The 13164-nt window shown below is 46.0% G+C and overlaps 1 protein-coding gene across 2 annotated transcripts in view; it reads right to left on the bottom strand.

Moving 5' to 3' along the window:
• Positions 1 to 9620, bottom strand: part of LOC129838233 (potassium voltage-gated channel subfamily D member 2-like) — a 200380-nt gene extending 190760 nt beyond the window's left edge. For both annotated transcript variants that reach the window (XR_008756839.1, XM_055905034.1), the window contains exons 1-2: positions 9075 to 9620; positions 7560 to 8760 (exon numbers count right to left, since the gene is read on the bottom strand). Coding sequence is in view for 1 of the 2 variants with exons in the window: in XM_055905034.1 (XP_055761009.1) it covers positions 7560 to 8671 (1112 nt within the window). In the remaining variant the exon portion in view is untranslated. The remainder of the gene's footprint in view (positions 1 to 7559; positions 8761 to 9074) is intronic.
• Between the last annotated feature and the right edge of the window lie 3544 nt (positions 9621 to 13164).

Below are 13164 nucleotides of genomic sequence, written 5' to 3'. Positions count from 1 at the left end.
GGGGTCCTTGATGATGACCAGGTTTTCTGTTTGCATACTACTCATCTGAGTGCAAAACCTCAATGTTCAGTGAACATTAAACACTTTTAAAGCTGTTGTATGGGTGTGATTTGCAACCCGCGTGGCTCGTATGAGAGGAAATCGATGCCTTTAACACCGATTGTAGCTGCTATCTCAATTTCAAATATGAATCAGAGACAGCACTCACTTGTCTATGATTGATTTGCGTTCCTGCTGGGCTCTGAAATTGCCTCGTTGGACTGCACCTCTGTACATAATCGTCATCACTAACACCGCCACAAAGTCATAATTGTGGCTAAAACCCAGCGATTTCTACAATTTCTAACCCTAACCTTAACCCTAACCTTAACCACACTCCTAGCCTTATGCCTAACCCTGACCTTAAATGAAGACCAAAAAGTAATGTTAGCATTTTTATTGTCTGGCCCTGAATGTCGAACACCAGCCTATCAGAGAAGACAGTGGTAACAACACAACCACCTTTAAACCCAGTTGGCCTGCTCACCTGAAATCTGCTTCAGCTCTCTGTTCCTCTCTGCCGCCCGCCGCGCTGTAACTGGTGCCTGACATCTGAGTGTACTGTATGATTTGATCTGTTAATTAATTCACGCGCTCTTCCTGGATATTAAAAACCTTCTGATGCGGACATGGAGAGAGGGGGGGGGGGGGGGTGAGCAGCATTGAGGAGAGATGGAGACAAAGGGATTATTAGAGAGGGGGGGAGAGGAAGAGAGGAAAAAGAGGGAGAGAGAGAGACAGGAAAGGGAGGGTGGAGAGACAGAGAGAAAGAGAGAGGGGGAGAGAAATACAGAAAGAGGGATGAAGAGAGAGATGCATTGATGAATAAACATGTTCAGCTCCAGAGTTCTGTTCACCCAGAGATGAGGGTCAGTGTGTGTTCCACTGTAGTAGGTAGGTGGACTGTATCACCTGTATAGACAGGGGACTATGCCAGGACATGTCAGGTAGTTACAAGAAGTCAAGCAGTTATGCTTGTTGACATACATACTGTGCACACTGCTCCGCAGCAGAACATCTCTACTTCACACACACACACACACACGCAAGAATACAGACACAATGACATAAACATGACTGGCGCACAGTACACACACAGTACACACACCACAAATGTATGCACACATGCACTAATAACGATTGTTTAAATTAGAAAATGGTAAAAAATGTAATATTGTGACTCATTCATATTTCAAAAACCCCTTTAGGAAGGATGAAGCAGTCATTATCAGATCAAATTCTATTCCGTTGTTGTACTGTAGAAATCATTATTAGATGAATGGACAGATCATTAAACACATACACATAACAGCAGCTCAAACAGTCTTCATAAACCAAAGGAAAAAAATCCCCCCTTCCCAAAAGTCATTGCAGTTCTTTAAATCGATACATGTCTGAGCACATGCTGCGCTGGAATCCAATTTCAAATCCTTAAAACTTTATTTAAACAAACAGGTGGAACAACAAAGTAGGGAAGAATCTAATTGTAATACCCCTCACTCCGGGAACCCTCCATATATTGATATATAATATAATATGTAATATAATATGATATGTGATATAACATGTATCAATGATATGGATAGAGTAAGAAAGATGTCTGTGCGTGTTCCCTACTTCTCTCATCATAAAGGAATGAGAGTATGATTCCACATGACACAGGGACATTAGTCCCAGCATTACCACAGAGCATTACCATAATTATGTCATCGCAAAAATAGTCAAAAGTAAATCATCCTCATCTTCCAATTGCAGTCCACTCCGTTCGGGTATGTGGTCAACTGAACGGTCGCCTCTCCTGTCATCGTTCAGCCTCTCTTGTCATAGTCCCATGCTGTGACATGGTTGGTCACATGGCAGGAGCGTGTCGCGCGTGATGAGCAGAACTGCACATTTGGGCCACCGTCTGCGACATAATTGGGCATCTACTCCGTCACGTGACTTTGATAGAATCTGACCATTTCTGACTGATTTTTTCGACACGCTCATCTAGTTGACTCATCTGATTTCTTAGGTGAAACAGGCGCACATCCCCGACAACATCTAGCATGGGTTGATCGGAAATCTTTGTTTACCGTCTGCTGGTTTGTTTTCTCAATCTAGTAACCTCAGTAACCTTGTTTCCCAGGTCTAAACCAGTCACCAACCAACCAGCCGTTCAGAGACAACTTTCATGGAAACCAGCAGACACTGAAGCCCTCCAGGTCTCAAGTCAACCAGCCCTTTATTAAAGGGAAATGTCATTAGAGTCAACCAGCCCTATATTAAAGGGAAATGTCACTAGAGTCAACCAGCCCTATATTAAAGGGAAATGTCACTAGAGTCAACCAGCCCTATATTAAAGGGAAATGTCACTAGAGTCAACCAGCCCTATATTAAAGGGAAATGTCACTCGAGTCAACCAGCCCTATTTAAAGGGAAATGTCACTAGAGTCAACCAGCCCTATATTAAAGGGAAATGTCACTAGAGTCAACCAGCCCTATATTAAAGGGAAATGTCACTAGAGTCAACCAGCCCTATATTAAAGGGAAATGTCACTAGAGTCAACCAGCCCTATATTAAAAGGAAATGTCACTAGAGTCAACCGGTCGTAGGGAATAGGCAGGGAATATGCAAAAAGCGTCGATAGTGAGGCAGCCAAAAACTATCGTGCACGGGAGGAGTAAATCACGGGAAAAACAGAGCTCCGAAAGACGTGTGTCACAAAACACACAATACCTCACAGTGATGGGGTGCAAAGAACTGAACTAAATAGTGTGTGATAATGACATACAGGTGTGTGAACAGGTGATTAGCATTCAGGTGATTGGGATCTGGAGAGTGAGTTGCGCTCAGGGGATCTAGGGGGTTGAGGGTGTGAGTTGGAAGCAGACGTTACAAGTAAAGCCTACTCATAATTGGTCAAAATCACACAAATAACATACATGATGTGATTGAAAAGACTTGTCTTCCTCTATCTTTTTTTACGACAAAACTTAAACGCTCCATTTTCACATATGTTGATGTTGGGGTGGTGCGAGATGAGATGATGAATATGAAGATGAACAATTTTGCAGTTTCCCTTTAACCCTTTAAGCCCTGTTTATCCAGGTGACCACACCAGTTTGTGAATAATACCAGGCTGTTATTGCATGTCTCCTCCCAGGCAGCATATACTGATCCAAAGTCAGCCAGTAATGAGTGCAACCTGAGTCCGGCTCCATATTGGGCTCGAGACATACAGATCTAGGCTCAGTACGGGATGAAACCTGAGGCAGGGTCCCTACCAGGCTCCTGACATAGTAATGAGAGTCCTGATCATGTCTGTAACCCTTTTGTGAACACAACAGACTTGACCTCTAACCCTTGACCATCCCCATGTGACTACTGAGTTCCTAGGAGCTATAATCCTGACTAGACCCTAGAGACAAATCAAATTTTATATGGCCTCCTATTAGAATGAGTCTATGGCCTTGTAATGATTGTTCTCCTCCTCGTCTGAGGAGGAGCCGGGATCGGACCAAAACGCAGCTTTTGTGGAATACATAATGAATTTATTTAAACAAGTTGAACACGAAGCACACTTGATAAATTACAAAATAACAAAAACGACGTAGACCGACCTGAACATGAGAACTTACATAACACGAAGAACGCACGAACAGGAACAGACTAAACAAACGAAACAGTCCCGTGTGGTACAAACACTGACACGGAAGACAATCACCCACAAACAAAAGGTGTGAACAGCCTACCTTAATATGGTTCTTAATCAGAGGAAACGTCAAACACCTGCCCCTGATTGAGAACCATATAAGGCTAATTAACAATGAACCTAAACAAGAAACAAATAACATAGACTGCCCACCCAGCTCACGTCCTGGCCAACTAAACAACGCTAAACAAAGGAAAATAAGGTCAGGAACGTGACAGGCCTTGAGTAACATCATGCATAGGCAACCTATACCATGTGTGCAACACCTTTGGCAAGCAACAAATGGTTGTCCATTGAAGCTGCAAATCCTCATGGGGCTAGGCATCTCATTCAGTCAACTGCACATATCAGAGGGTCCACATTGAGCCCTTGATTAATGGAAAAAGGTGTCTCATTTAGTGAGTATGCTGACTTGCCTCTCTCCCTCTGTCATTGCCCATCTTTCACTCTTCCTCTCTCCTCTGTCAGTCTATTAGTGTGTCTCCCTCTCTCCTTCACTCATTCTCTCCTCAGCATCTCCAGTAGTGACAGCTGCTTCAGTAATGGATGCCGTTTGACAGTGAATAAGCCAATTAGAATGGCAGTGATTTAATTGGCCCTGGACACTTTCACTAAATCCACAAACGAGTCAATTAGTGGGACCGTGAGGGGCCACGGGGCCAGAAGCAGGACAAGGGGGTTAAGCTGTGACACTGGTTCGAGTTATTCAAGTGTTACACATTCTATAACAACTGTGGTTATTATTTGACCTTGCTGGTCATCTATGAACATTTGATTAATGATTCATTAAAGTTGTTCACCTCCCAATCACTGATACACACAAACAAAGGCAAAGACAGACAGACACACACACACACACACACACACACACACCACACACACACACACACACACACACACACACACACACACACACACACACACACACACACACACACACACACACACACACACACACACACACACACACACTGCCTCTCTTCCCGGGGATAGCCAAACCACGGAAGTCTGCATGGACACGCAGTGTACACAGTGCAATATGAACCCCTGGGCAACTGCACCACAAGAGCCAGACCTTATACAGCGTGATACTGCAGGTCAGAGACAGGCAGGGGATTTGAGAGAGCTAGCAACAGTAAGAGGTTGAGGTATACTTAAGCAATAAGGCCTGAGGGGATGTGGTATATGGACAATATACCACGGGAAAGGGCTGTTCTTACACACGACGCAACACAAAGTGCCTGGACACAACCCTTAGCCGTGGTATATTGGCCATGTACCACAAACCCCCGAGGTGCCTTATTGCTATTATAAACTGGTTAACAGCGTAATGAGAACAGTACAAATAAATGTTTTGTCATGGCCCGTGGTATACAGTCTGATATACCATGGCTCGAACCACCAAGTTTATAATGGTGAATTTGGTGCAGCCGGTGATATTGCTAAAGTATATGGGTGCATTGAGCAACGTGGAGTACTGCAGTGTGCTCATAAAAGACACAGCAGTGAGAGAAAACTCATACTGCTCTCTGCTATGACTTCTTATCTCTCTCTCTCTCTGTGTCTCTCTGTCTCTCTCTTTCTTTCTCTCTGTCTCTCTCTCTCTGTCTTGCCACCTTTATCTCACTCCCTCTCTCTGCCCTTTTTCCAAATGTCCCTATGACCTTTTCCTTCTCTTTTTCTATATCTCTTTCCCTCCCTCCTTCTCTCTCTTTTGCCTGCTTCACTGAGCACACCTCCCTCCCCTCGCCTGCTCCCTGCAGTTCCCAGCCACAGATCCATCCATGTCTCTGGTCCCCTGGCAAGGTAATGAGACATTAAAGAACGATAGCCTACGTCCGCTTAAGAGCTATGTCCTTGCTCAATCTACCAAAACACTCCTTGCACGCATGTACGAGCACACACACGCACACACACACACACACACAGACACACACATTTGAGAGAATTGTAGGGATTTTTACAGACATGAGTACTGGACATGTATTTATTTGAGATAATACGGTCCAGGGCATTTTATCATACACTCGATTCATCCAATGGCTTTGTGTAAGGCACTGGACCGATGCAATAGAATAGAAACAGATGACTGTGTGTTCGTACTCTCAAACAAAGGCTGATGCAGCTGTGTAGTCACCACCTGTCAAGCCGTGGGCACAGTAAACACAGACTGGCCTCAGGTACTGCCATCGCCCGCACCCGCGCACAGACACACACACTGGCACTGCAGCCAGAAACACACCACACACAGTGACCAGCTGATTGACACATCGGCAAAACAAAGAGGTGAGGCTTCGATTATGAGCCAACAGAATGGTTTCTGGTTATGGATGAGAGCTTGGCTGTGTATCAGTGAGGTTCCTGTGTCTGTGTGTGAGAGGAGGTTGCTTTTCTTCATTGAGTTTCTTTGTCTTAGGCCTATCTCATTAACAGAAAGGCCAAGACACACAAACACTCACAGAAAGAACGTGCCACTCCTACTGCGTCAGCCATTAGCTCAGTGGTGAGTGTGAACCAGTAATTGCATTTTGTTATTGATATCATCCAATCAGACAGTGGGGACATGCTACTACACAAATTACACACAATGAGGTGTGGCAATCTATTCCTCTACCTCTTTCTCTTAGCCACTATTTTCTCTCCATCTCTCCCCTTCTACACATGCAATTACAGAATAAAGTAATCAGAGCACGACAGGCCTTCCAATCAAATTCAATGGGAGACACATATAGACACACTGTCAGGCAATAGGCTCAATAATGAACAAAACAAACCAATCAAATAGAGAAATACCAGCTCTTGACCTATGAGTAATTGAGCCTTGTGAAATCCATCATGTTAACTATGACGCTGCCACTCCACGTTTGTGTTCATGAGCCGAATGGACTTCAACGGCGCTGTGATCAAAGCGTCAGACGTGGGTTTTAGCGCTCCATTTGATTACCACTTTAGAGGCTGAATCACACCCGTGAACTGTTGGCAGGGAAAGTAACGGCAATGCTAGAGCACGCAATGCTGAAGAGAGCCGCAGCGCTTCGTTTCAGCACCATGGAGAGCGCACTGTACTGCACTGCCATGCTTGACGCTCCGCTTCAGCACCACGGAGAGCCCAGTGCAACTGCTATGCTTGCGGTTCTGTTTCCCCACAGCGCGCCACTCTCTTTTCAACACCATGGAGAGCGCACAATAGACTACTACTGCACAGCGCAGGTGGGAGAAACCGGCAAAGGCATCAATGAACAGTAGCCCCAGGACTCATTTTAATGAATGGGTGTACACATCAACAGCAATAGATGCCTCTTGCACAGATTAGACTGCAGCTCTGCAGCTGTTGCCACTTTTCAAACTGAGTATGGCTAGAGAGATGGGCTGTGTGAGAGAAATCTATTGCAGTATATTCTGATTTAAATCTTGTCATTGATCTCCTCCCATGTTTTCTATGTATAGCTCTCTTCATTTGACTGTGTTGAAGAGGTGTGAATCTTAATGATGAGAACTGCTGCAGTGGTTATGATATGATGACATCATATGCCTACAGCTTGGCCTGTGAATAAGGTAAATGCCTCTGAGGTCTTTGAATGTGAATGTTATTGTGAATGCCCTAAACCGTTCACGTGAAGGTGTTTCATGTAAATGGAGGATTTAGGCAGGCCTCTGAGCCATTTACCCAACCTTCCATTCACACTGCAGCCGTGTAGAGAGAACACACTCAAAGGAGAGATCAACAGCAGACCAATGCTGCTGATTTAGGGTTGACACGACAACATACCTTCTGAGCATGTGATCACACATCTGCACTGTATGGTAAGCTGGATCAGCACCTACCCCAGAGTTGTCATGGTGACGATGGTGTACCAGAAGGCTGCTGGGATACTGGTGAACTTGCTGGCTGAGGAGCCCTTCTCGGCGTAGAACATGACAGTGGCGAAGATGATGATTGCCATGGTGAGGGAGAAGAGCAGGAAGCCCAGCTCCGAGGCGCAGCTCTTCAGCGTGTAGCCCAGGATGCGCAGCCCCGCAGAGTGGCGGGAGAATTTGAAAATCCTGAAAACGCGGAAGACCCTCAGGGTGACGAAGGCCCCGCTGACGTCCTCGTTGTCCGTCATGACCAGGCCGATGTAGTAGGGCATTATGGCCACCACATCGATGACGCTCATCACGCTCTTGATGAAGTTCCAGCGGCTGGGCGCCGCCATTAGACGCAGCAGGTACTCCACGGTGAAGATCATGACACAGGCCGTATCCAGACAGAAAAATGCCAAGGCGTACCGCTCCCCGCAGGACACCTGTTTGACCCGATTTGGCAAAGTCCCGCACGGGACCGTCTCTACCACGTTGGCCATCACGGAAACGGCAATGAAGAAGCCGGTGACATAATAAAACACCAGGGCCATGGTGCTCGTGTGGGGGTTCTCGAAGGCCCGCCACATGGTTTCTCGGAATGTCATATCGGGCGGGACCATATCGTTCTGGTTCTCGCTGTCCTCGTCATCCTGGATCCTTTCCTGGTTCTCCCGTCGCCGGTCCTTGTACTCTTCATAGCAACAGTCCCCTATGATCTCCGGTATGATCCCAAAGAAGGCCAGCTCCTCGTCGTAGGCCGAGATGCACTCCTGGCGCGGGTAGTGCAGCTTCCCGGTACGGTAGAAGTTCAGAATGTGTCTGAAAATATCCGGGTCACGGTCGAAAAAGTATTCGTTTGTCTCCTCGTGGAAGAAAAATTCCCGCTCTGTGCTGCCCAGTAAAGTGTCCGGGTACCGCTCCAATGTATTCCGCCACGTCTGGAACTTCTGTCCGCTGACATTGAGCAAGATGAGCCCGTCCTGCTTTCGCCGGTTGTCCGGTGGGGGCGTCGGCATGGGCGCACTGGCTACCGGCATCCATCCTATAGCAGCCGCCCGGGCGAAGGGTAACCACGCCGCCACTCCCGCTGCCATGGTGACCCACTGTGTGAGACCCGGTCCCGGTGAAGAGCTCTCGACGCTCTGGTGGGTGATCACAAAACCACAGCGCGGCGAGAAGACATCTGGAGAGGCAGGAAAACAACCCAAGCATTAGCCTACTCATAGGCTACACTGTAACATATCATGCATGGCTGACATGAATATATCGTCCACATGCTGTTCATTCGGTTTCCTTCTGAAACTCAATAAATAATAACATCTAAATGCATTGCATAGACATGTCCCATGTATAGCCCTACTGTCGTCGATAGTGAATGTAAAGCGTGAGAACGAGTAGTCACTGAACCAATATTTAGCAGTAGAACATACATGATTCAACGGCAATAGTCTGGAAATTGAAAGCGCATACAACAAACGAGTAATGTAGCCTTCTCACCTCTGCGTAAAAGTGACTGGTTTGAAAAATAATGCTTTCCGTTCTCTTTCTAATATAAAACAATCCTCTCTGCACACAAAAGTATCCAGAAAATTCTCCCCTTGGCAAAAGGGTGGAAACGATCCAGCAACAAGTTCAAAACGGGAGTAATTCCGTGCTCCAAACACGGGAAAAGACTTGGCTCCAGTCATACAAGGACATTATCGAGCGCTTTCTCTAGCCAAACAACACCCGGAAGCTCAGCTCGCGCCTCCCGCTTCTTTATCACTCCTAGAGCTCGAGCTTTTCAAGAAAAGCGCAACTGTGATCCTCTTCGGAGACCAATGACTGTATGGGCCGAGTCCACACCGATAACTGTGCTCTGTGTTCGCAGCTGAAGCGCGAAAGGACATAAAATCACACACACACACACTAACACACACGCGCTCACCACAGACACACACAAATGCACAAGTGTGCTACCAGCATAACACAAGCTGCGGCTCCAGCTCAAAATGTCACCAGCGGAGGCAACCGTTGAATAATTATATAATAACCACTAGAGAGAGAAGGGGGGGGGGGGGGGGGTCAATAACCGAATTTGCGGAATCGTTGAAGGAGAGCAACAATTATGGAAGTTGTTGGCTCGGCTGACTCTCCTCTCCGCCACTCTCACTGCTGTGCAGCTGCGCCGAAAACCCAAGTTCCTCTCCCCAGTTCGTTGGGGGCGTGTGAAGTGCTCCGGGCATTATTTCACTTCTGTGTAATCAAATGAAGCCCTCCTCCTTGATGCCTTGCGGATACCCCGTTATGCACGCCCGTGTCAGCATTAACCAAATATCTTTCTGAAACGGACTCTGTCCCACACCGTCCTGACAGAGTAGTATCGCATCAAAGCACTAGCCTGCAATACGTTGTGCATAAAAGGAGATTTGACTGAAAGTGTATTTGCAGGTGGTTGCTAATACACAGGCCGTCATTCCAACCTCCTTGTCTCTGGGCACTGTCACTGATGCTCAACCGGAGCACCGCTAGATGGAGACAGTTTTCAGGGGAGAGGGGAGCCCCAAGGAGCGGAGGGCGGAGTGGAGCGCACCGCAGTCGGGGTATATGTTCTCCCCCTCAGCACTCAGCAGATGTCCACGGAGACTTTATAGACGTCATTAACATGATGGATACATGTCATTGTCTAGCGCAGTGAGCATTGACCCCCACCCGACAGCACTCATCCCTGGAGAAGACACTCAACCCCCCGAGGAGAAGCTGTAGGGTGGCAGGTAGCCAAGCGATGTGCCCTTGAGCAAGGCACTTAACCATACTTTGCTCCAGGGGTGCAGTACTACTATGGCTGACCCTCTAAAACAACACATGATGTATGTGACAATAAAAACATCTATTTAGTCAGCTGGGGCACTAGAAGCCCAGGCAGGCCACTCCATAGTAATCTTTAATTACTATATGTGTTGAAGTAATTGACACAAATTAGTTATGGTGAATCCTTACAGTGTTTCAACCCTGGGATGCATATTATTCTTCGACATCGACATGTATATTCCGCATCACAGAGACCACGGGCGGCCCTCACGTTCAAAGGGAAACGTGGATATCATTGGGCCAAAGGAGGGCACGCAGCGGGTGATATCGCGTGCCATGCATCACAAGTTTTGAATCATGCTGGCACTTGTATAATAAAATGGGCACACAGGCTTGGCCTAAATCCCGATAGTGAAATAACTGGATTTATTGCCAACCCTGATGCAGCGCACGCACACTTAAATTACTTGGTGATACTGACATGGCATTGTTCATTCATTTCCCAATTTCTGTCGTGCTGGGGATTTGGGTCTGTTGGTAATAGGGTCTTTGATTTCCAAATGCAGTGGCGTGTATTCATGGATGACAAGGGAAGCCAGGCTTCCCCCCAAAAATGGACAAAAATAAAAATAAAAAATAAACAAAATGTGTCTTTCGTCTCTGTGTTTCATAATGTTCCTTCAATTTGCAAGAGGCTGAAAGTATCTCACAGGAGAAAGCATACGAGGGAGCGAAACAGCGCCACTCTGTCTCTCTACGCGTAGGCCATATTTCTGATGCCGTCTGGTACGTTCGGGTATGACATTGTTGCCGCCTGTAGCATGGAATGCATGGAAAGCCAGCGAGCGTTTGATAAAAAAAAAGTATAAACAAATTTGCCAATCAGCGTTGAGCTAAACTGAGCGAGCTCAACTGTGAATGGTCCTGGCGCACCAAAAGTCCTGTCAAATCCAATTAAGAGCATACATCATTGCCAGAAACAACTTGAATTGTTGCAACTCGTGGTGTTGTTGTTCTCTGGTGGCTAGCTAGGTAGCTACAATTGTCCCTTTCCTAAATTAGCCACGAGTGGAGATAGGGATTTAGACTTGTAGTTTTACTTCATTCTCCGTACTGACCAATGATTATAATGGCGATTCTGATCCAACCATTAATTCATACATTGTTGTGCCCCCTGGCCTGAGAGGATGGAAGTTCAATATGTAGCTAGATGTAGAAGGCTAATGTTAACTAGCTAAAGTTACCTATGAATTAAAGTTAGGCTAGGGAACAAGCATTTTAGCCAGGTAGCCTAGGACAACAAATAATAAAAGCTGCACTGTATGACAGAGAGATTGACGTTTAGTCAATATGAAAGAGAGGAGGATGACATTGTCGTTTCTCTACAAGTAGGGTGAGTCAACATGTTTTCTACTTGATGAACGTTCAAAGGGAATAAACACTCACGCACAGAAATCAGAACCATGGACAGCCACATCATATTTAGCTTACATTGATTGGACTAAATCGTTTTTGGTATCTTGTAGTTGTCACTGTATTAGACTAAGAAGAAGTGATTTGATGACGTTGCAATGTTGAAGTTGAAATGGTGCTGGAATAGTGGAGGCAGCTACCTTTTTCTTTGCATCTTGCGATAACTCTCTGTGGTTATAGACCTATAGTTGTTTAGTTGTCCGAAAATGTCATAAACATTAACTTGCTTGCCCGTGCTGCATGTTATGTAACTGTCTGTTACAGATAAAACAAAGGTGTGGTTGAATTTATTTGCTTTGCGGCATATGAATGAACAGGTTATTTAGGAAACAACGCAATTATCCCAACACATAGGTTCTAAAATGCTTTTGGGGGGGGGGGGGGGGGGCGGGGGGTTTGGCTACCCCAGTGATTTTACCCACGCACCGCTACTGCCCAAATGCTCCCCACACCATGCTGAACCGAGGCTCTCTCGTGCTCCCACCCATTTCGCCAAGTTTACTTAGCTAGCTAGCCAGGATGGCTGCGCCACTCTGGTTCAACAAAACGGTGCGTGTTTTACCGCCCTACGCCTCTAATGAATTATCATTATACCCTTGATACCCTTGATTACTCTTGATACCAACCAATTCCAAATAACACCGATTGCACATTGTCACGTTTTGAAAATATGAGAGAGAGAGAGAGAGAGAGAGAGAGAGAGAGAGAGAGAGAGAGAGAGAGAGAGAGAGAGGGGGGGGGGGGGTGATTGTGCAGCCCTGGCTATGCGGATATTGTGCTACGAGAAATTCAGGACCTTGGAGAACACAACACATGTATTTGGCTACTGCAAAAGCCACAGAGGGACAGTGGGATAGCCTCTAACTCCCTGTTTAATAGGCTACGTTTCTCACAGCCCCAAAATGATACAAACCTAAACCTAAGAAGAAAATACTATACTTCCACAGTAATGTAACGCATCTTTAGTTGACTTTAATCATAGTTGTAACAGGATGTTTAGAGAGCAGTTTTATTCTAGTAATGCTGATTGACCGAGTGGAATAGAAAAAGGGGGATATAAATTGAAAGCCAATGAAAATGAATCAAAACCACTAAACGGGTCATTATCTAGCCTACAGATACATGCAACATTTTTTTTTTTGAAGCTCGAACAAAAACACAGATGAACTCTTAAACCATATGACCCGCCCACTACCCCCTGTGCTACCATACTTGTGAAAAGACTCAGTAATTATATGATCTCTGTCTGAGGTGAGATGACCATGTTCTAGTGACGTTAACCCTTTACTATTGACATACAACAATTCAGCCCAGAGTTTTGCGT

Source organism: Salvelinus fontinalis, chromosome 39, assembly GCF_029448725.1.
Source record: "Salvelinus fontinalis isolate EN_2023a chromosome 39, ASM2944872v1, whole genome shotgun sequence".
NCBI classification, from domain to species: domain Eukaryota; kingdom Metazoa; phylum Chordata; class Actinopteri; order Salmoniformes; family Salmonidae; genus Salvelinus; species Salvelinus fontinalis.
Note: the sequence above shows the minus strand (reverse complement) of the source record. Positions and strands in the feature narration are given on the sequence as shown.